The following is a 24,268-nucleotide window of genomic DNA, read 5'->3' as shown; positions in this document are numbered from 1 at the left end:
CGAAAAAGCCCTGGCTCTGGTTGAGGCCAGCCTAACCTCCCTGTGGCCTGGGACCTCCAAGATGTTTTTGTTTGAAGACCGTAAGGTCCTCCGTGGGACATACCAGGAGAGGCGGTCCCGTAGATACGAGGGTCCTAGGCTGTATAGGGCTTTAAAGGTTAAAACCAGCACCTTAAACCTGATCCTGTTCTCCACCGGGAGCCAGTGCAGCTGGTATAGCCCTGGGTGAATGTGATCTCGCAGCGAGGACCCCGTAAGGAGTCTCGCCGCGGCATTCTGCACCCGCTGAAGTTTCTGGCTCAGTCTCAAGGGCAGCCCCACGTAGAGCGAGGACATAGGACATAGAAAGAGACTGCTGGATCAGGCCAATGGCCCACCTGTTCATACAGTGGCCAACCAGATGCTGAAACAGGAACCTTGCAAGTGTGGTAGGGCAATGTCCCAACCATTATCTTGCTCTATGAGGATCCTGCTCCATCTGGAACGCCGGTAGTGGCTCTCCCTGCCTGTGGACTGTCTCACCAGAGTGGTGCATGCCCTGGTTATCTCCCGCTTGGACTACTGCCATGCTCTCTACGTGGGGCTACCTTTGAAGGTGGCCCAGAAACTGCAGCTAATCCAGAATGTGGCCGCCAGTCTGGTGACTGGGAGCAGCCACCAGGACCATATAACACCGGCCCTGAAAGACCTACTTTGGCTCCCAGTACATTTCTAAGCACAATTCAAAGTGTTGGTGCTGACCTTGAAAGCCCTATAAACGGCTTCTGCCCTGTGTACCCGAAGGAGCATCTCCACCTGCGTCTTCCAGCCCAGACACTGAGGTCCAGCTCCGAGGGTCTTCTAGTGGTTCCTTCACTCCGAGGAGTGAGGTTACAAGGAACAAGGCAGAGGGCCTTCTCGGTGGTGGCACCCTCCCTGTGGAATGCCCTCCCATCAGATGTCAATGAGATAAGTAACTATATAACCTTTAGAAGACATACAAAGGCAGCCCTGTATAGGGAATCTTTTAAAGGTTTTATTATGTTTTTATATATGTTGAAAGCCACCATGAGTTCTAGTATTACACGAGAGAGAGAGAGAGAGAGAGAGAGAGAGAGAGAGAGAGAGCCTCTATCTGCTTTCCCCATGTGATATATGATTTTGTAACCCTCTATCATATACCATCTAAACTCCACCATCCCCTCAATCATTTGAGTTGTCCTTTCCTGAACCATTTCCCACGCTGCCATCTCCTTTTGGAGGTGAGGCGACCAGAACGCTACATAGCAGCAACACTTTGCAAAGCAGGCAGGTGAGAAACATCTACAGCACCCTGAACGGGATAAGTAATAATGGTGTTCTTCCATTCTGATCCTTCCACCTCTAGTCGTAACTCCGGAATGAGCTGGTCATTTCTTGCAAGGCCCCAGTCTCTTCTCCTGAGGCTACTATTTCCCGGTGTCATAGAACTGTAGAGTTGGAATGGTAAGAATTGAATCCCCTGCAATGCAGGAATCTCAACTCAAGCTATAATGCCATCCAACCTCTGCTTAAAAACCTCCAAGGAAGGGGACTCCACGACCTCCCAAGGGAGTCCTGTTCCACTGTTGAACAGCTCTTACTGTCAGAATGTTCTTCCCGGTGTTTAGTTGGAATCTGCATTCCAGCAACTTGAAGCCAATGGTTCGAATCCTACCCTCCAGAACAGGAGGAAAGCAAGCCGGCTCCACCTCTCAGATCACACACGTATTCCTTCCCTCTCTTCCCTTCCTTGGGAGCCACTGAGTCACCTTGCCTTGCAATTAGCCTGCCAGTCCCGGGAACATCTCGGAGGGCGTCGGGACGGGAAAATATTGGTGCCAAAGCTTTTGAGCCCTGCAGGGTGTAATTAGCCACACCGGGAACATTGCGCCGAGGCTGCAAGAAACCTCTTGGCAGGGGAACAAAGCCGCCGTCTCAGGGGAGAGGAGGGCCATCACAAAAGCAGGACTCGGCAGGTACAATTGCAGCCTGGCAGAGAGGGTGCTATGCCTGATTGGCACACAGGACCCTCCCAGAGCCGCTAAACGCTCACGACTGGGGGAAGGGGTTGGGTAAAGGCGTCCATGGATGGGTAAATTGGGTGCCTGTCCAAAGCGAGCACAAGAAGGTAGTACGCTGAGTCAGTCCATTGGTCCAATGCCTTGACTGAACCAGCTACATTGCTCACTCTGGATAGAGGAAAACACGCATGGAAGGCAGAATATTTCCAGAGGACTTTCTTTGCTTCCTCTGTCATTACTCTAGAACTCGAGGGCATCCAGTGGAGGTGAGCATTGGAAAATTTGGGGCAGATAAAAAGAAGACCTTCTTCGTGGAGCACAGAGCTGAGATGTGGAACTCCCTGCCACAGGAACCTGCAGAACTGGCAAAATCAACAACAAAATTAAGAGAATCTAATGATGAGTGTCAGTCCGTCAGTTTTATTGCACATAGGCAAAGGCCACCGCAATGTACACAAGAATCATTCAACAATTAAAAGAAAATACACTGGATTAATACAAAAAACTTAAAACATTTATATTACCAAGACATTACCTACTCTAAACAGAGCTATAAAAGCACCTTAATATACAAGTTAAGACATTAAACAATAAAATTTACAAGGTAAAATTATCACATGGCCACGGATATATTAAAAAATAATGTTAATTGATACAGTGTGCAATTATATTCGGAGTTTGATGATAAAGATAGAATATAGCTTGATGTAGATAGGATCAAATAAATTCATCTCCTTTACAGTTGGTGGCTACCTTGGCTATATAATTTGCTCTCATTTTCTTAGCGGCAGTTGCAAAGAGTGCTACACGCCAGGTCACATACTTATCTGTGTCTGTGAGGAGATATAAAATCATGTCAGAGGGGTTCTGGCCAGGGGACCTTATGATGAGTGTTTTATGGAAGAACTGGTGCCTGTTTTTGGGACCACTTAAAGAAATTTTGTAGTATGATGAACTCGCAAGCAGGATTTTAGATACGAGCATCCGAAGTGATTAGAGTATACTATTGTGGGTCTGATTTGATAGATAGAAGCAACAGAAGGAGGGAAACGACAACTCTGTGGAAAACAGGAAGGTGACAAAAATAAGAGAAAATGCAAAACTGTGTTTTGACTGTGTTAAAAATGTTGAAAATAAAATGGAATTGGGGAGAAAGGAGGCAGCGACAGCCGCCGACTTAGATGGATTTAAAAGAGGATTGGACAAATTCATGATGGAGCAATGGCTATGGTCTGCAATCAGGCACAGGCTCCAATTGCTTGGGGAAAACTCTCCTGTACAGGTGAAACTCGAAAAATTAGAATATCGTGGAAAAGTTCCTTGATTTCACTAATTCAACTTCAACGGTGAAACTAATATATGAGATAGACTCGTGACATGCAAAGCGAGATATGTCAAGCCTTGATTTGTTATCATTGTGATGATCTGATGAAAACCCCAAATTAACAATCTCAGAAAATTAGAATATTCAAGGAAATCAGCAAAACAAGGATTGCAAATCGAGCAAGATTGGACCTCGGAGAAGTAGAAGCACATCTCGCTTTGCATGTCATGAGTCGATCTCATATATTAGTTTCACCTTCTAAGTTGAATTACTGAAATCAATGAACTTTCCCACGAGATTCTAATTTTTCGAGTTTCACCTGTATATGATCAGGTCTCTGGGTATCATAAGGTTAATAGGAACCAGTAACTGGTTGGAGGCAGAAGAATGGTGGGGGGAACCAACTGGGGGAACCCCAAGGAAGGAAGGCTCAGGCCCAGGGAGTGGTGGTGGGACAAGAGTGAGTGGCCAGAGGGAAAAGCCTGGGGGGAGCAGGTGTCAGAAGCTGGAGAGGTAACAGGGCTTAGTGAGCAGGGAGAGTTTGTGGCAGAGAGCAGTTCAGAATCAGAGGCAGAACCTGAAGCAGGAGAGGAGGCAGGCCAAGAGGCAGAGATGGATCTGGCTGGGGAAGAGTCATGGATTTCTCCTGCTGCAACCAGCTCATAGCTGTCAACCGTCCCTTATTTGGCGGGAAAGTCCCTTATCCCAGCGCTGTGTCCCGCTACTGTCCCTTATTGTTGATGTCCCTTAAATTTCCCGGGTTTCATAGAATCATAGAGTTGGAAGAGACCCCAAGGGCCATCGAGTCCAACCCCCTGCCAAGCAGGAAACACCATCAGAGCACTCCTGACATATGGCTGTCAAGCCTCTGCTTAAAGACCTCCAAAGAAGGAGACTCCACCACACTCCTTGGCAGCAAATTCCACTGTCAAAGGAAGCAGCTCCTCTCCCTCCCTGCCTGACGACCAGGGAGGAGGGAGGCTCCAAATGTGTTGCTTGGCTGCATTGCTCACCCAATAAGAACGACTGGGGGGTGGAGCTTGCATGCCTTGTGCCGATCAAATCGGCCGCGTTGCCTGGGGACTCGCCTTTGCTCAGCGCTTCCCAGCGGAGAGGTGACGGTGGTTTCCCTTGCTGCATCCCCTTTGCCGGGTTGCTGCGCTGTGGGAACCACTGCTTGAGGCTTCGTGTGGCTGCTGGCTGGGCTTTCTGCCTTTGGCTCGGAGGAGCTCAGAAGTCGAACATATCTGTGCCCCTTGGAAAATCCCTTATTTTGGCTGCTGATCCCTTATTTTCGAGGCTGCTGGTCCCTTATTTTCAAATTTGTAAGTTGACAGCCATGAACCAGCTCCCCTCACCCATTGTCTCCCAGAACCAGGAGAGGCATGAAAAGAGCAGAGGAGAGGTTGGCTACATGCAGGCATAGTCCCCGATTGCTTGGGGGAAAGCCTTGGAGAAGAGAAGGCTTAGGCAGCTGTGGGGAGACAGGGACCTTCTCTCTCAGCAACTTCTTCATGGGGCTAAGACCTACCAGAGACGGGCTGCTGTGCTCATTAGGCCTGACACCCCTGTGCAGATCGTGTTTTTGCCAGTAAAGAATTGACTCCAACTTGCACGGTGCGATTCACTGCTGGCACCTCCTCTCCCCAGGTGAATGCTGATTCCCAAATTCTGAGCCATGCTGGGTCCAGGAGCACGGTCAGCGAGCCCAGCCCTTTCGCCGAGATAGCCATGAACAGCTGCAAATACAACGGCGGCGTCATCCGGCCCCTCAGCAGCCTGAGTTCCTCCCGCCACAACCTCCACGACCTAGACGCCGAGACCCAGCCCCTGCAGACCTTCCACGACTCCGGCCTGGAGGTGGTGGTCTCCAAGTCTGAGCGCAGCAAGGGGTCGGACCCCCACCTGGACAACGACCCCGAGGCCGAGGAGAGGCCACGCAGCCACAAGAAGAACCAGAACATCGGCTACCGGCTGGGCCACCGGAGGGCGCTGTTCGAGAAGAGGAAGCGGCTGAGCGACTACGCCCTGATCTTTGGGATGTTTGGGATCGTGGTCATGGTGACGGAGACGGAGCTGTCGTGGGGGGTCTACACCAAGGTAAGTGGCCCCAGATTCCTATTATTGTTAATTATTATTGTTACAGCTTACAACCTGGCCATAACGCTAACGTCCCAGGGCAGGCTGCAACAATAAAGCAATTCAAAGTGACTTACAGAAACAAGGTAGATCCTTTTTTAAAAAAAACTTTTTTTTATTCAAAATTAAAACAGCACATATTATCCAGAATCCCCCCCTCCCACATCCTTATTCCCCCCCCCATTTTTCCTCCCCCCTCCCACACAAAACCCACCCACCCCCCTCCCACCCTCCGGCTTCCCTCAGTTCCAGTCTTTGGTTTCTCTAAGAATGCTGTTTTCTGCATGTTACACAGTTCTATAGATCCTCAAACTATTTAGCTGATTATTATCAATAAAAGGTTTGCGAATGTTTATTCAAAACCAGCCAAAGAGTCCAGTTCGCTTTGTTGCGTCTTCAAATACTTTGTAAAGGGTTCCCATTCATCTTTATAGTCACAGTTATCCTTGTCCCATAGCTTATATGTCAGTTTTGCCAGTTCTGCATAGTCCACCAATTTTTCCTGCCATGATTCTTTAGTTGGGGTTTCTTCAATCTTCCAACCTTGTGCTATTAGAACTCTCGCGGCCATTGTTGCATACATGAAGATGTTTTTCAGCTTTTTGGGCAGATCTTTCCCTACAATCCCTAACAAAAATGCTTCAGGTTTTTTAACAAATGTTAAATGGAACATTTTCATCAATTTGTTGTATATCATTTCCCAAATTTTTAAAATTACATTACAATCCCACCACATATGATCCTAATGATATGCATACCAGTTGCCAAAGGATAAAGAGATGCATCTTGGGTTCTGGGCACCCCACTTTAATTTAGAAATCGACAAGCTGGAATTCTAGTCCAGGGTAGTCCATATTTTCATACCGCGCGGTCTGCAGTTGAACTTCCGACACAGAACCCGTGGTCCATGCCACTGAATTAAAATTTCACATTGTGAATTAAAGTGTTTGCAGTATATTTAATATGATTTAATATAGACAATTAAAAGATTTAATTAAATTTTCATGAGGGGGGGTGCTCATCCAGTTTGCAGACAACACCAATCCGGGGGAGGGGGGTAGCTAATGCCGCAGAAGGCAGAATCAGAATTCAAAATGGCTCATCTGGCCTAGGAGGGAAGCCCCAAAATTAGCACAACTCTCTTCCCAGCAACTGCTATTATTCCAATGCAGGGGGTGGAACATAGCAGCTGTTGATAGCCCTCTCCCTTGTAGATTCCCACCCCCCTCCCAAATCCTCTTCTAAAGCCATCAAGTTGGTGGCTATCCCCACATCCTGTCTCAGTGAGTTCCTCAGTTTAACAATGCACCATGTCTCGTCTCCCTTCGCCCCTCCAGGAGTCTTCATATTCATTCGCCCTCAAATGCCTCATCAGCCTGTCCACAATGATCCTTCTGGGGCTTATCATCATGTACCACGCGAGAGAGATCCAGGTGAGAATCCAGGTTTTGTACGAAAGCCAAAAATATATTATTATTGTTAACGCAGGGCTGCCCTTGAAGCTGACCCAGGAACTCCAGCAGGTGCAGAATGTCGCGGCGAGGCTCCTTACAGGGTCCTTGCAGTGGGATCACATCCATCCAGTGTTTTACCAACTGCACTGGCTCCCGGTGGAGTACAGGGTCAGGTTTAAGGGGCTGGTTTTGATCTTTAAAGCCCTATGTGGCCCAGGACCCTCGTACCTATGGGACCACAAATGACAACATTTTGGAGGTCCCAGGTCGCAAAGTGGTTTGATTGGTCTCAACTAGAGCCAGGGCCTTTTCAGTACTGGCCCCAATCTGGTGGAACGCTCTGTCACAAGAGACTAGGGCCCTGCGGGACTTGACATCGTTCCGCAGGGCCTGCAAGACAGAGCTGTTCCGCCTGGCCTTTGGTTTGGACTCAGTCTGACCCTTATGTTTCCCTCCCCTTATGGTTTTGATTTATCAGCTACTTTTAAAATGAGGCTGCATTTTAAATTGCATTTTAACCTGTATTTTATTATTTTTTTCTTTTTCTTTCCCCTATTATGCTTTTACTCTGATTTTATTGGTGTTAGCCACCCTGAGCCCGGCTCTGGCCAGGGAGGGCAGGGTATAAATAAAATTTATTATTATTATTATTATTATTATTATTATTATTATTATTATTACCTGCCCTCCTCCCTGTGGTCCAAGAGCAATTGAAACACGATGTTAAAAATGGTTTTAAACGACTTGCAATCCCAGGAATAAGGTGGGTCCTAAAAACATAGAATCACAAACTGTAGAGTTGGCTACAAGGGTCATCTAGTGCAACCCCGTGAAATGCAGGAATCTTTTGCCCAGCATGGGGCGCGAACCCACAACCCTGAGATCAGGAGTCCCACGCTCTGCTGATTGAGCCTCAAATGTCAAAAGCCAGAGTTAAAGAGGGGTGTCTTCAGGATTCTCTGGAAGCTGTGCAATGTAGATACCAGACACACCTGGGGGTGGAGAGTCCCACACCTTGGGGCCACCACAAAGAAGGCCCTCTCCTGGGCTGCCACCCCTCAAGTCTCTGAGGGTGGAGGAACTTCCAAAAGGGCCCCCTCTTCTGATCTGTCAGGAAGGGGCCTGAGACATTTAGGGTTGTTTTTTTTATATACATTTTTATTGGTTTTTTAACATATCATTTCCAACAATCATTTAACATAAATTCTTATCTTATACAATATTTTAGACTTCTGTTAACAACCTCTGAATATTCCCCGTTCTTTATCACTTATTCTGCATTTCTTAATTTCTCTATTACTTTTAATTATCATTAACGAATCGTTCTTTTCATAGTCTTCCTTGCAATATTTCACATAATTCTCCTTATAGAACTTCTTGCAGTCCTACTAGCGTAGATACATTTAGGGTTTTGTATATACGCCTTGCTTGGGAGAATCATGGAGTTGCAGTGAAACTTCGCTGGAGTTGATGCCTGATGGCCTCACCCAATTGTAGACCTACTGACATGACTGGGCTGGAGTTAGACATTTCAACGGGTCTACCGTGAGTAGGGTTAGCCTTGAATATATATCACCCAGGGTTCTTAAATCGCAGAGTTGGAAGGGACCACAGCGCTCACCTAGTCCAACCCTCTGCAATGCAGGAATCTTTTGCCCAACATCATGGAGACAGCAACACAGCAAACATCATGGCTACTTGCCATTGGTAGTCTTCTCCTCTGTGAATTTGTCTAATCCTCTATTAAAACAGGGACGCGGGTGGTGCTGTGGGTAAAACCTCAGTGCCTAGGACTTGCCGATCGTATGGTCGGCGGTTCGAATCCCCGCAGCGGGGTGAGCTCCCGTCGTTCGGTCCCAGCTCCTGCCCACCTAGCAGTTCGAAAGCACCTCTAAGTGCAAGTAGATAAATAGGTACCGCTTTATAGCGGGAAGGTAAACGGCGTTTCTGTGTGCTGCGCTGGTGCTGGCTCGCCAGAGCAGCTTCGTCACGCTGGCCACGTGACCCGGAATGTCTTCGGACAGCGCTGGCTCCCGGCCTCTTAAGTGAGATGAGCGCACAACCCTAGAGTCGGAACCGACTGGCCCGTACGGGCAGGGGTACCTTTACCTTTACCTTTACTATTAAAACAATCTACGTTGGCAGCCATTACGGCCTGCAGTTCCACAGTTTAACTACGCCCTGTGCCTATGTGAAGAAGCATTTTCTTTCGCCTACCCTGAACTGTCCAGCATTCAGCTCCTCCTTGGATAACGCCGTAGAACTCTAGTAACATGATGGAGGAAATCTGTCTGCGACAGTCATTTGCAGCAGCAACAACAATCTTCCTTCATCGCAGGGGGTTGAGCTAGATGACCCTCTGGGGACCCTCTTCAGCTCTATAGTTCTATGAAACAATATACTAAGCAAAATGGCAACAGGAACCTGCCTGTATTAGGAGAAAGGTGGCTGTGGTTTTCAAGAATGCTAAAACAGAGCGAGCAAAACGGTATACCCTCCCAAATTTCTCTGATGAAAATAGGGACGTCCTAAGGAAAACTAAGGGGCGCGGGTGGCGCTGTGGGTTAAACCACAGAGCCTAGGGCTTGCCGATCAGAAGGTCGGCGGTTCGAATCCCCGCAACGGGGTGAGCTCCCGTTGCTCAGTCCCTGCTCCTGCCAACCTAGCAGTTCGAAAGCACATCAAAGTGCAAGTAGATAAATAGGTACCACTCCAGAGGGAAGGTAAACGGCGTTTCCGTGCGCTGCTCTGGTTCGCCAGAAGCGGCTTAGTCATGCTGGCCACATGACCCGGAAGCTGTACGCCGGCTCCCTCGGCCAATAAAGCGAGATGAGCGCCGCAACCCCAGAGTCGGCTATGACTGGACCTAACGGTCAGGGGTCCCTTTACCATTAAGGAAAACTGGGACATTCCAGGATCAAATCCGAAACCGGGACGGCTTCTGAAAATCTGGGACTGTCCTTGGAAAATAGGGACACTGGGAGGGTCTGGAATGGGAGAAACCAAGAAGGTCATCAACGGATTTTCTTGTCCATAGGTGGGAGCAATTCGGAAGGGTTTGCTTTGGGTGCTGTTGCTGTTTTCTCTGAACAAGGAACAGATGGGGCAGGTCTGACTTTGGGGCTGCTGTAGCCTGGAGCTATTACTCAGTCAAGCAGACCCAGCTGCCGCCAGTGCCGTCGCTGAACGGAGAGGCGCCCGCTTGTGACACCTCACAGGCATCTAGCACCCGCTGCTGAACAGCAGGGAGAGTTTTCCCATTAAAATGTTTTTATGGGCTGCGTCAGAGGGCGGAGGAACTGACCCTCAGCCCTGCAGAGGTGAGGCGGAAGAGGAGGACAGTTTCAAGGGGATGCAGGTGGGCCCTGGAACGAACAGATCCTGGGTCAAGAGCTGAGAGGGTCTTTGACCTTGCTTTGCCCTTCACTGATAGATGGAGAGAGCACAACACTGCACTCGACGAAACTCAATGTTCTGAGGTGCCAGGCAGACCTTGAAAACCACACACACTAAACAATATTATTCCATCTTGGTTTCTGTTTGCGTTCTTAAAATCCCTTCAGTTTCATGCTTCTGCGTGTCCAAAATTTGCACAACCAGACCAATAAAGGTTTTTTTAAGTGAACTGATCATCCATCCCTTCCCAGTCCTGTCCTGATTTACGGCTCCATCCTTTCCACACCTGCTCAGGTGGACATCCCTCGGAATTCAATGGATCTCACTCCCAGGTTAATAGTGGAAGGATTGCGCCCTTAACAAACAAATCAATGAGATTGTGATGAATGTGAGCGTCTCAACCGCATAGAAAGAAGAGAATGGTGTCTTGCAGTTATTAATATTTGGGGGGGAGTAGCAGGAAAAGTTTGAGGGATGCCAATGCCCCCCAATCCAAATCACAAAATTGTAAGTGTCACTCTTGGCGGAGGGGGATATCTATTTAATATCTATCAATCATCTGTTGTTGTTGTTGTTGTTGTTGTTGGTCTTGTTCTTGCTCTTCTTCTTCATTCAGCCTATATTGGCATAATTTAGACAATTTAGATGCAGGTTACGCTGTGGTCCAAACCACTGTGCCTCTTGGCCTTGCTGATCAGAAGGTTGGCGGTTCGAATCCCCGCAATGACGGGGTGAGCTCCCATTGCTCTGTCCCTGCTCCTGCCAACCTAGCAGTTCAAAAGCACGCCAGTGCAAGTAGATGAATAGGTACCGCTCCAGCGGGAAGGTAAACAGTGTTTCCGTGCATCTGGTTTCCGTCACGGTGTCCCATTGCACCAGAAGCAGTTTAGCCATGTTGGCCTCATGACCCGGAAAGTTGTCTGTGGACAAACGCCGGCTCCCTCGGCCTGAAAGCGGGATGAGCACTGCAACCCCATAATCGCCTTTCACTGGACTTAACCGTCCAGGGGTCCTTTACCCTTTTTCTTTGTTAGACAATAGAATCATAAGAGGGGGAAGCAATCATCCGCAAAACTTTGCTAATCAATGCCTATTAAACACACAAAATGTATAAAAGACTCAAGAGCCACCATTAAGTAAGAATTGGCTACCTGCCATGTGCGTTCCTTTGGCTGGGAGGGGTCCTTGCCAAGTAAGTGCCCACCCTCCTTGTTTTGGACCATGACGGGTGTGTGGTTTCTGTACCCGCAAACCTGGCCTGAACACTGTCCCTCCCTTTTCACAGCTGTTCATGGTGGACAACGGAGCGGACGACTGGCGCATCGCCATGACCTACGAGCGCATCTTCTTCATCACCTTGGAGCTCCTGGTCTGCGCCATCCATCCCATCCCGGGCCAGTACTTCTTCACGTGGACGACCCGCCTGGCGTTCACGTACGCCACCTCGGAGGCCAACACCGACGTGGACATAATCCTCTCCATCCCAATGTTCCTCCGACTCTACCTGATCGGGCGGGTCATGCTCCTCCATAGCAAGCTCTTCACCGACGCCTCTTCACGGAGCATCGGGGCCCTCAACAAGATCAACTTCAACACCCGCTTCGTCATGAAGACCCTCATGACCATCTGCCCCGGGACGGTCCTCCTGGTCTTCAGCATCTCCTCCTGGATTATCGCCGCCTGGACGGTCCGTGTGTGCGAGAGGTAAGTCCCGGTTCTTCTACTCCCGCCGAGGAGGGCATAGCAGGGGAAAGGATGGCACTTGCTGAGGGGGTCTTTGGTGCCCCCTTTCGCAGCCGAGGGGAAAACCAGGTTCCTGCACCCGTTGAGCTCGTTGGGTTTGCTTGGTGCTGAGTTCGAGTCTCTCCGCTTTCTCCAGGATGGAGATATCCCATCATTTCCCCCTTCCTTTCACTTTTTACTGATTTGTTAACCCAAAAATCCCAAGTGCAAGCATAACAAAAAAGAAAAAAGGCCATGTGGAATAACGAAGACTAAAAAATGCAAACCACAAAGCATTATAGCCTGGAAGTACAAAGATGCAGCGTGGCTGCAAAGGGATAATAAGACATTAATTCACTCAAAGACCTGCAAAATAGACAAGCAAAATAGAATAATAATACCACTATCATTAGTAGTAGGAGTAGACGCAGTGTGTGTATAATATTAAATGTCCACAAATTTCACGTAAAGTTCCAATGCAAATTAATTTCTCCTTTTGTTTTATCAACATTGCATTCCATTTTCTGTAGGGGGTTTTCATTCTATCTCAATCCTGCGTCTTTTATATCCTAACCATAATACAATAATGTCTAATTATTTCTGTTGCTCATAGTTCAAATCCTGCTCACGAATTCATTGAATTATAATATTTCTTTGAATAGCCTGGAAAATGTGTGTATAATTCCACAAAGCAGTCGTCGTTAAGTTCTCTTAGCTGTTGGCTTTTCTGATTCATCACAAACCATCACTTTTCTTATCCATTTTTATTCTGTGGGAACTTCTTCATCTTTCCATTTCTGTGCATAAAGAATCCTAGCTGCTGTAGCTACCTACATAAACAACTCAACCATCTTTTTTGGGGGGAAATTCTCTCCCTATAATCTCCAGAAAAAAAGCTTCAGGGTTGTTGTTTTGGTATAATCAAACATTTTTTATTATCTCATCATATATCAATTTATTACCACCCTTCTCCCTAAGGTCCCAGGGCAGGTTATAACAATTAATACACAACAGTAATATTAAAATGCAATATTAAAAACAGTTTAAAGCAATACAACTATAGGAAAGGCCCCCCAAACCCCCCACAAAGTTTGTCCCATAGATTAAAATTTGTGATGCTGTTCAAAAATAACAGGCAACGCTGCCGGATGGAAGCCGAGGTGAATTTGGCACATTTCAATATATTCAGCCTATTTTCAAATGCACACAGTAGCAGTGGGTCAGAGGAGGAATTTTGGTGCTGTTAGGCTTTTAATGCAAGCCTATATCTAATTCATACTTTCGGAAACAGTAAGCAACCATTAGCACAGAACCAACCTTCAAAACTTGCACTTATCGCAGTTTTGCAGTGAAGCTCTCCAGCCAAGTAATGCATGCAAAAGGGGGGGAAAGAAAAAGTTAGTGAAAATAATAAATAAGATTCATTAATATCGCAGGAAAGTCCTCTCAAAAACATTTGTGGATCAGGCAAAAATTGCATTTAAGAAAATGTGTATAAGGAGAAATTTGCACTAGAGTACTGGCAAATTCTAGTGCAAATTTCTCCTTATACTAGAGTACTGGCAAATTAGGGACGCGGGTGGCGCTGTGGGTTAAACCACAGAGCCTAGGACTTGCCGATCAGAAGGTCAGCAGTTCGAATCCCCGCGACGGGGTGAGCTCTCGTTGCTCGGTCGCTGCTCCTGCCAACCTAGCAGTTCGAAAGCACATCAAAGTGCAAGTAGATAAATAGGTACCGCTCCGGCAGGAAGGTAAACGGCGTTTCCGTGCGCTGCTCTGGTTCGCCAGAAGCAGCTTAGTCCTGCTGGCCACATGACCCGGAAGCTGTATGCTGGCTCCCTCGGCCAGTAAAGCGAGATGAGTGCTGCAACCCCAGAGTCAGTCACGACTGGACCTAATGGTTAGGGGTCCCTTTACTGGCAAATTGGTATGAGGGCATTAAAAACAAGATAAAAACAAAACTATTACTACTAGTAGTATATTAATAGTGTTTATTTATTTCCTGCCCTTTACCAGCAAGTTCCAGGGCAGGTTCCAGCCATTTAAAATTCAGAAATATTATTATTATTATTATTATTATTATTATTATTATGCCACCCACCTGACTGGGTTTCTCCAGCCACTCTTGGAATCTCCAACAAAATATTGGAAACACAGCAAAAGCTCAAACATTAAAATCTTCCCTGTGCAGGGAAGGTGTCTTCCAAAAGTCATATATTGTTTATCTGTTTGACATCTGATTCAAAACAGTTAAATCTGATTATGGTCACAGGAATGAGGTCCTGAAAGCACACATCTCAGGCGTCAAATGCCTGGAGAACTGAGCTTAAGTCTTGGGAGAAATCGAGGGAAACAGAAACAAATTCACCCCTCCCTCTTTGCGCCAGATCTGGGCTTTCCCCTCGGCTGTGTCAGACCCAGGAGAGTGCCCCACACTTTCCGGCAGCCCCCCCCCCACTGTGTTTGTCTCTGTGCCATTCGTGTGTGTCGTTTGCTTTCTGGACCTTTTGCCCTGTTTTTCCTCCGGCCTGGAAACTGCTCAATAACGTGCTATTGTTGTTGTTGTTGTTTTTCCTCCTCTCGAAACCGCTGTGCTTCTCGTAGGGACAAACTGTGAGTTCCGATTGGCTAGCAGCCGGGTAGACGCAACCCTTGCACGGAGGCCAAGACTTGCTCAGAATTTAAGATTAGCTGCAGCTTGTGGGATTGGCAGTTTGGGGTGTCGTCTGGGGGGGGGTCTGGGGTAGAGGAAACCCTGGGTGCTGCTGGTGGTTGCGAACTTTGAACAGAATCCCAAAGCTAATCTAGCTTTCGGAAGGAAGCTTTGTCCATCTATCCATTCATCCATATGTCTGTCTATCCTTCCTTCCTTTCTTCTTTCCTTCCTTCCTTCCTATTTTCACATCACCACCTCAACCTTCCCGTCCAGAGAAATTACTCCTCCCAAAAGCTTTATATCTTCCAAAATTCTCCCCATCCAACCCTCTCCCATCTTAAGATGTTTGCATTCCTAGAAGACCTGTCCTTCTTTCTCAAGAGGAAACAATGCATGCATGCAAGATCTTGCCCGTGTCGTCCTTCACGTCTAAATTTTGCACGGCACACACATGCAATTTACTTAAAGTGTTTCGTCCCCATCTTCCTCATTTATGATGTGTGCAATAAAGGATCTGTCCCAGACCCTCTCCCTTCAAAATTGCATCGTGGTGAAACCTTTCAGAACACTAGAAAGTGATAGATCTCCATCAGGTTAGGAAACCTTACTGCAAAGGCAGTGAACCTTAGGCCTGGGGATAAATGCCTCTCTGTCTGACCCTCAGGACAATCTCTAGGCCACATCCTCCTCTCCTCAGACCACTCCAATCACTCACCACTGCTTTTCTCCCTCCCTTGGGTGTTCTTGCCTGGCTGGCTGTAGGGATGGGAACTATAGAAACTAAGAGAGGATATATTTCTTAGGTATTATCCATCTGGAAGAAACAGATGCACAAATACAGGATGGGGGATTCCTGGCTGTACCTGTGGAAAGGATCTGGGGTCTTAGTGGGCCACAAGCTGAATATGAGTGAACAGTGTGATACAGCAGCAAAAAAAGTGAATGCTATTCTAGGTTGTATAACGAGAAGTCAAGTGTCCAGATCAAGGGAAGAAACAGTACTGCTCTATTCTGCCTTGGTCAGACCACACCTGTGTGGGAACGTTCAGGGATGCAGGAGAGGATATATTGTTTGATTATAGCCTTTCCAACTTGTGTTAACAAGTTCCACAATTTAGCAGAGTAACATTCCCCTCTTCTAAAATTTGCAGCGGATGCGTTTGCTCAGGCTCGCTAAAGCCTCTATAATAACTGTTCTGGTATTTCCCCCTTATTCCCTCATAAAAGATAAGACACAACACAGTCTTCTATAAAAGTATAAAAAGAGTTTACTCACATTCTGTTTACAATCGGATCCCAGAAGGCAGACTTAGCTTAGAAAAGTAACATACACCTGGAAACTATCCCATAAGGAGACAGTCCCTTTGTCCTCTCTTGGTCAGGAGAGCATCTTTGGTTGCTTCTTCGATGCATGTAGTCATAGAGAGAGAGATGGCTGCCCTGCCCTGTGCTTTTGTCATTACCTGTACAGGTGAGGCCACGCCCACCTCTAGTCACATGCAGAGGAAGTCTGTCCCAGCCCAGAAGGAAAAAGGAAGTTGACCTGCTGGCTGGACAAACATTCCTCCCCATGCGCAAACATGTTCACTCTAGGAATGTTGTACTTGACTGCTCTTGTGTTTCACATCCCACAACCTGGAATCCTGTGTGCAATTCTGGGTGCCACAATTTAAGAAGGATGTTGGCAAACTGGTAGGTGTGCAGAGGAGGGTGGCCAAGATGATCAAGGGTTTGGAGACCAAGCCTTATGAGGAATTATACCCAATGCAGCCCAATAAAGAGAAGACTGAGAGGAGATATGATGGCCACCTTCAAATATATTCAGGGCTGTCACATGGAAGAGGGAACAAACTTGTTTTCCCCTGCTCTGAAGGGCAGGACTGAAACAACGGATTTGTGTTACAAGAAAAGACATTCCAACTAAACATCAGGGAGAACCTTCTGACTGCAAAAGCTGTACAACAGTGGAACGATTGCCCTTGGGAGGTGGTTGACTTTGAAGGTTTATAGGCAGAGGTGGGGTGGCCATCTGTGATGGATGCTTTTGCTGAGATTCCAGCATCCTTTCCAACTCTACGAGTCTATGAAAAGAGGATTAGACTAAAATCACAGAGCAGGAGATGGCTATTGCTGAACCCTTGCCATGTTGGCAATGTTCTGTGTTCAGTGTCGGAGCTCCTGAATACCAGATTCTGGAAACTGCCGCAGGGGAAGAGTAGCCACGTCAATGGGCCTACTCTGAGCATGGCAAACATTGGCTAAAACCCAGTTCCCCCTTCCTGCCCACCTCCTCCAAACTCATCCCACATGCTTTCGTCCACAAAAGCTGGTGCCCCCATAAATCCTCAGCCTTTAAGCTGTCCCGAGGAGTCGTTGTCATTTCCTGGAAATTTATCACGGCTGCCAGGCAGGCGTTCAACCTTGAGAGGGGAGCGAGGAGGGGGGTGGCCCTGTCTCCTGCACCCTCGTTCTCTTCTGGGCGCAGCAGGACGGGTGGCTGGTAACCCCCTTAGATGCCAAGATGGAGAAACACCCCTGAAGCCCTTTTGTGAGCACCAGGAGCTCAGCCAGGGTGCCACGGATTTTTTTCAGGGCTGCCAGGTTTTCTGTGTGCGAGGAAGCAGTGAGTCAGGCCACACTCAGCCGTGAAGGGAACCGAGAAGGCTGCATGATTCAAGCGCACATGCACACCCACTGCCAGAGGAGAGCCAGAGGAGACTTCCATCCCTTCCTGGCCCAGTGATGCCCGCTTTTCACAGAACCATAGAACTGCAGGGACCCTTAGGGTCATCTAGTCCAACCCCTGACATGCAGGAATCACAGATTTGGAGGGGGGTTGGGGGGGGGAGAGAGACAGAACTGCCAGGCAGCTAAATCTTGCCACCCCTGTTTATCATCATTGTCATTGAATCATAGAATTGGAAGGGGACTCCAAAGGTCATCTAGTCCAACCCGCCTGCAATGCAGGGATTAGATCATGTCACCCCTGTTTATCATCATAATCAAATCATAGAATTGGAAGGGGGGTCCCAAAGGCCATCTAGTCCAACCCGCCTGCAATGCAGGAATCGCAACTAAAGCATCACCATCGTTATTTATGACCCACCTTTCCCCCTGGGAACGGGACTCAAAATTAAAACCAACGCAGAGAAAATGCAGAAAGCTAAAGATCTATCGGAGATAGCAGTTGAGGGAAAAAAGCAATTAAACTATAATGGAACTGAGAACAATATAAAATTGAATCTTTGCAAGCTAGCAAAGCTGATCTAGCGAAAGCAACACAGCGCCATTGAAAGTCCTTTCCTGGGAAGCAGTCAGATATTCCACGATGTGCATCCTGCATTGCAGTTGCGGGGTTGGACTAGATGACTCTGGGGTGACCCCCGCTTCCAACTCTGCAGATTCCCTCGCCACCCCTCGCATCCTTTTCCGATGTTCCGAGCAAAATGTTCAACGGTTCACAACCGCCGCTACCCTTCCCTGGGCAAGGAGGGCTGGATAGAGCTGGGGGCGGAGGTCTGGGGGTCCACCAGCTCTAGCTGTGCAAGGTGAATAGAAAGAAAGAAAGCAGCAATCCTAAATTCCTCCTCTTAACATTGCTTGGCATAGTCAGGCTTGTCTGGGTCTTTCTGTTCCTTTAGTTTTTTCCCCTCCTGGGGGGCAAATTTCTGCATTCCTCTATCCCAGTCTTACCCCCTGCATGTCACTCCAAAGCACCCTCTTCTCCGCATCTCCCAAAATCCACCACACTCCATGCCGGTTCTTTTCCAAGGTCGGGGAGGAGGTTATTCTCTCTCTTTTCCTTTCCTTCTCTCCCTCCCTCCCTTCTTTTTTGCCTGCAGAGATTTGCACTGAAGGGTTTTGCTGAAAACCGTGAACTTTCTTTACTCAGGCCACACAGTTCACCTGTGGAACTCAGTGCCACAAGATGTGGTGGTGGCCACTGTTTTAGTCAGCTATAGAAGCAGGGCGGGCAGCAGGCAGATAGGTATTTGCAGGGGGCACTGCAATTCGTGCATTGATTACAGATTACAAGTGATTGGATAAAATTTTGCCAAGCTGAATTGATCTCTTCGGAAAAGCCGTACAATTTAACAAGGCAAAACTCAGAGAGCACAGTTGTGGGCCTTATTTTAGTGGAAATTGGTAGACTATTGAAGAGGAGGAATCAACTGCTGGTAGCCATGGTGTCTTAATAGAACCTCCTTGATCAGGAACAGTCTATCTCTAAATAGTAATTGCTGGAACAAGCAGGTCTGGCATGCAAGCCCAGTTTTGTCGTCCCCCCTCCCCAAGGCTATCAGAAGTTAACTATTGGATTGCCAGGTGGTTTGATCCAGCCAGGCTCCCTTGTATTAAAGACTCGTCACACTCATTGAACTTAATGGACCTTTCTAATTTAGGCCACATTCGTAAAATCCTTTTAAAGCACCAATTTAAACATTCATGACTCCCCCCCCAAAAAAAAAAAAAATCAGTGTGTGTACTAGCAGGAAGGTGTGCAGAGTAGGACAACCAAGATGACCAGAGGTCTGGAAATGAAGCCTTATTAGGAACAGTTGAAGGAGCTGGGTATATTTACCCTGGAAAAGATGAGACTGAGAGCAGCTAGGATAGCCATGAAAAATGGGGGTGGAGACATTCCTTCAGGCATATGGGGCCAAGGCACTTCAAACATTTAAAACTTCCCAATAGAGGGCTGCCTTCAGATGTCTTCTAAAAGTCAGGTAGTTGTTTATTTCCTTGACATCTGATGGGAGGGCGTTCCACAGGGCGGGCACCACCACTGAGAAGGCCCTCTGCCTGGTTCCCTGTAACCTCACTTCTCACAGGGAGGGAACCGCCAGAAGGCCCTCGGAGCTGGACCTCAGTGTCCGGGCTGAACGATGGGGGTGGAGACGCTCCTTCAGATTTACAGGGCCAAGGCTGTTCAGGGCTTTAAAGGTTAGCACCAACACTTTGAATTGTGCTCAGAAATGTACTGGGAGCCAGTTAAAATCCTTTAGGACCAGTGTCATATGGTCCTGGCGGCCACTCCCAGTCACCAGTCTAGCTGCTGCATTGTGGATTAGTTGTTGTTTCTGAGTCACCTTCAAAGGTAGCCCCACGTAGAGCGCATGGCAGTAGTCCAAGAGGGAGATAACCAGAACCATAGCTGTCAACCTTCCCTTTTTTTGTGGGAAATTCCCTTATTCCAGTGCTGTTTCCCGCTGCTTCCTGCTTCTATCCCGGATTGTTAGATATCCTGTAGACTGTCCCTGGGATAGGTGAGGCTGCTGATCCCTTATTTTCGAGGCTGCTGATCCCTTATTTTCAAAACTGAAAGCTGACAGCTATGACCAGAACATGGACCACTCTGGCGAGACAGGGATCAGGCAGGAAGGGTCTCAGATGGAGCTGGTAGACAGCTGCCCTGGACACAGAATTGACCTGTGCCTCCATGGACAGCTGTGAGTCCAAAATGGCCCCCCGGCTGCGCACCTGATCCTTCAGGGACACAATTACCCCACTCAAGACCAGGGAGTCCCCCACACCTGCCCGCCCCCTGTCCCCCAAAACAGTCCTTCTGTCTGGTCAGGACAGATGCATTATTTCCCATTTCTTCTGAATATACCAACCTTATTTCTACAACATTGCAAGTCCTGCGCATTCGTTGCCCGCTCTGGTGAGAGGAGCCCTGGGCGCGAATCAATAGCGATCCTAATTAGCACCACGAGCAATTAAGTCACACTCTTCCCCCATCCCCCCCATAGCGCTTCTTCAAAACTAATCTGCGCAGCTTTAAACGCTCCTTCGCTTTCCTCCAGTCTCCGGAGAGGAGTGACGCTCAGCTCGGCAGAATAAATCCCTCTGCGGGTATCACTGCACTCATCTCACATTAGCGCTAATTTGCTGTGTGCGTCTGAGTCGGGCGTTAAATTGCAAAGCCCTTTCCTTTCTTCCTTTCTTTCGCAAAGCGTTGTTGACATTTCCCTGTTCCCCCAGGACCCTACGAATATTCACAGGGGGGTTTTCCGCTTTTTCCTTACTGGCTTGTAGGTTTATTTGCTCGGGATTGGCACTCAACAGCCGCTGGTTGAAACAAAACAAAGCAGCCTTTCTTAACAACCCAGAAGTGTTACATCACAGAATCTTAAAATTGTAAAGCTGGAAGGGAACCCCAAGGGTCATCTAGGCGAACCCCCTGCAATGCAGAAATCTCAGCTTAATCATCCCTGACAGATGGCCTTCCAACCTCTGCTTAAAAACCTCCAAGGAAGGAGACCCCATAATCTCCGGAGGGAGACCATTCCACTGTAAAATGACTCTTAAACTGCCGGAAACTTCTTCCTGATGTTTAGTCGGAATCTCCTTTCTTGTAACCTGAAGCCATGAGTTCGAGTCCTACCCTCTGGAGCAGGAGAAAACAAGCTTGCTCCATCATCCATGTGGCAGCCCTTCAGATATTTAAAGATGGCTATCTCTTGGGATGTGGGTGGTGCTGTGGGTTAAACCACAGAGCATAGGGCTTGCCAATCAGAAGGTCAGCGGTTCGAATCCCCGTGACGGGGTGAGCTCCCGTTGCTCAGTCCCTGCTCCTGCCAACCTAGCAGTTCGAAAGCACGTCAAAGTGCAAGTAGATAAATAGGCACCACTCTGGCGGGAAGGTAACAACCCCAGAGTCAGTCACGAGTGAGCGCCACAACCCCAGAGTCAGTCACGAGTGGACCTAATGGTCAGGGTTCCCTTTACCTTTACCTCGTATCTCCTCTCAGTCTCCTCTTTTCCAGGCTAAACATCCCCAGCTGTTCCATCCCCAGCTGCTCCTCATAAGGTTTGGTTTCTAGACCCTTGATCCTCTTGTTTGCCTTCCTTTGCACACATTTCAGCTTGACCTAAAAGCATTCTGGGTCTTCCAAAAGAAACACACAGTTTGCATGTATTCCCCACCCCCAGTAGCTAAAGTCCATAAGCCAAATGCAGATTTTTTGAGGTTTTTCCATTCCCGGGCTCCTAAAATCCTAGCTGCAGCCGTGTCACAACCTCTTCAGAGTGACAAGCGTTCATGCCATCCATCGACAAAGGATAGCTCAGTTGGCAAAGAGTGAGACTCTTTATCTCCGGTCTGGAGTTCGAGCCCCAGATTCAGCAAAAGGATTCCTGCATTGCTGGCTGTTGACCCTTGTGGTTCCTTCCATCTCTATGATTCCACTGTTGTGAGTCGAGGACCCGCCACCCGCTTGAGGATAAGAAAGACACCAGGATGCAGTATATTAGGTTAATGGGCTAAAAAAGGCCACAACTTTATTGATTACATCATGTGAGTGGCATTGGCAGTTAAAGGTAAAGGGACCCCTGACCATTAGGTCCAGTCATGACCAACTCTGGGGTTGCGGCGCTCATCTCGCTTTATTGGCCGAGGGAGCCGGCATACAGCTTCCGGGTCATGTGGCCAGCATGACTAAGCCGCTTCTGGTGAGTCAGAGCAGTGCACGGAAACGCTGTTTACCTTCCTGCCGGAGTGGTACCTATTTATTTACTTGCACTTTGACGTGCTTTCGAACTGCTAGGTTGGCAGGAGCAGGGACCGAGCAACGGAAGCTCACCCCGTCATTGCGGGGATTCGAACCGCCGACCTTCAGATTGGCAAGTCCTAGGCTCTGTGGTTTAACCCACAGCGCCACCCGTGTCCCGGTATTGGCTTAGGCATTGGATAAAACAACGGAGCGTGACTCCACCCCCTCAGGGAGGGATGAGTCTAACAAGGGTTAACCACCAGTAGGAGGAGCCTGGTAATGCAAATACAACTGTAAGCTCCCCCTGATGTCACTGGGGGTCGTGCCATGGTCCTAGCCACCAACAAGGGCATCAGACAGGATCCACGACCACCGGATTCCTTTAACAGAATACCCAAAAAGTGGAGGGGTAGGCGATGGCCACACCCTGCCCTCCAATACACAAACATATTCCAATGCCTAACCGCCAATACCCGAAAAGTTGTGACGATTTGCTACGAGGTAGGCGAAAAACGCGGGTGGCGGGACACGGGTGGCGCTGTGGGTTAAACCACAGAGCCTAGGACTTGCTGATCAGAAGGTCGGTGATTCAAATCCCGTTGGGGTGAGCTCCTGTTGCTCGGCCCCAGCTCCTGCCAACCTAGCAGTTCAAAAGCACATCAAAGTGCAAGTAGATAAATAGGTACCGCTCCAGTGGGAAGGTAAACGGCGTTTCCGTGCGCTGCTCTGGTTCGCCAGAAGCGGCTTAGTCCTGCTGGCCACATGACCCAGAAGCTGTACGCAGGCTCCCTTGGCCAGTAAAGCGAGATGAGCGCCGCAACCCCAGAGTCGGCCATGACTGGACCTATTTATCTACTTGCACTTTGATGTGACAGCAGCCACGAAATTAAAAGACGCCTGCTTCTTGGGAGAAGGGCAATGACAGGCCTAGACAGCATCTTGAGAAGTAGAGACGTCACCTTGCCAACAAAGGTCCGTATAGTTAAAGCCATGGTTTTCCCAGTAGTGATGTATGGAAGTGAGAGCTGGACCATAAAGAAGGCTGATCGCCGAAGAATTGATGCTTTTGAATTATGGTGCTGGAGAAGACTCTTGAGAGTCCCATGGACTGCAAGAAGATCAAACGCATCCATTCTTAATGAAATCAGCCCTGAGTGCTCACTGGAAGGACAGATCGTGAAGCTGAGGCTCCAGTACTTTGGCCACCTCATGAGAAGAGAAGACTCCCTGGAGAAGACACTGATGCTGGGAAAGATGGAGGGCACAAGGAGAAGGGGGCGACAGAGGATGAGATGGTTGGATAGTGTTCTCGAAGCCACAAACATGAGTCTGACCAAACTGCGGGAGGTAGTGGAGGACAGAGGTGCCTGGCGTGCTCTGGTCCATGGGGTCACGAAGAGTCGGACACGACTAAACGACTAAACAACAACAACAACAACACTTTGATGTGCTTTCGAACTGCTAGGTTGGCAGGAGCTGGGACCGAGCAATGGGAGCTCACCCCATCGCGGGGATTCGAACCGCCGACCTTCAGATCGGCAAGTCCTAGGCTCTGTGGTTTAACCACAGCGCCACCCTCTTGGTATTTTAGGGGACCAGAATAATGAGACCCGAAGGCATTTCCGCTAAAGATGGGGAGAATGTTCCTCAGAGCTCACAAGCCCACCAGCAATCCTGGCTTGATTGTGATGAGATATATACAATGACATCTGTAAAGATCACTTGACCTTGTGGGGGACGCGATGGAGCTGAATGTTGGGACATCCAGGACAGGAACGATGGAGAACTTATTCACGCAGTGCAGTTAACCTGTGGAACTCCCTGCTACAGGAGGCGGTGACGGCCATCAAACTTGGATGGCTTTAAAAGAGGATTGGACAGATTCATGGAGGGGGGGGCTATCGAGGGCTACTAGCCAGGACCGCTATGCTCTGCAGGAAGGGAGACAGAAACTGCAGGAAGGGAGACAGATCTGGTGCTAGGATCCTGTTTGCAGACTTCTCATTGGGGAATCTGGTTGGCCACTGTGAGAACAGGATGCTGTTGGGCCACTGGCCTAA

At 48.4% G+C, this 24,268-nt stretch overlaps 1 protein-coding gene across 2 annotated transcripts in view; it reads left to right on the top strand.

Moving 5' to 3' along the window:
• Window positions 1-24,268, top strand: part of KCNN1 (potassium calcium-activated channel subfamily N member 1) — a 78,520-nt gene that overhangs the window by 38,350 nt on the left and 15,902 nt on the right. For both annotated transcript variants that reach the window (XM_053372500.1, XM_053372501.1), the window contains exons 2-4: window positions 4,996-5,445; window positions 6,822-6,917; window positions 11,620-12,038. In XM_053372500.1, the coding sequence (XP_053228475.1) occupies window positions 5,077-5,445; window positions 6,822-6,917; window positions 11,620-12,038 (884 nt within the window). In that variant the 5' untranslated portion in view covers window positions 4,996-5,076. The remainder of the gene's footprint in view (window positions 1-4,995; window positions 5,446-6,821; window positions 6,918-11,619; window positions 12,039-24,268) is intronic.

Source organism: Podarcis raffonei, chromosome 18, assembly GCF_027172205.1.
Source record: "Podarcis raffonei isolate rPodRaf1 chromosome 18, rPodRaf1.pri, whole genome shotgun sequence".
Lineage (NCBI taxonomy): Eukaryota > Metazoa > Chordata > Lepidosauria > Squamata > Lacertidae > Podarcis > Podarcis raffonei.
Note: the sequence above shows the minus strand (reverse complement) of the source record. Positions and strands in the feature narration are given on the sequence as shown.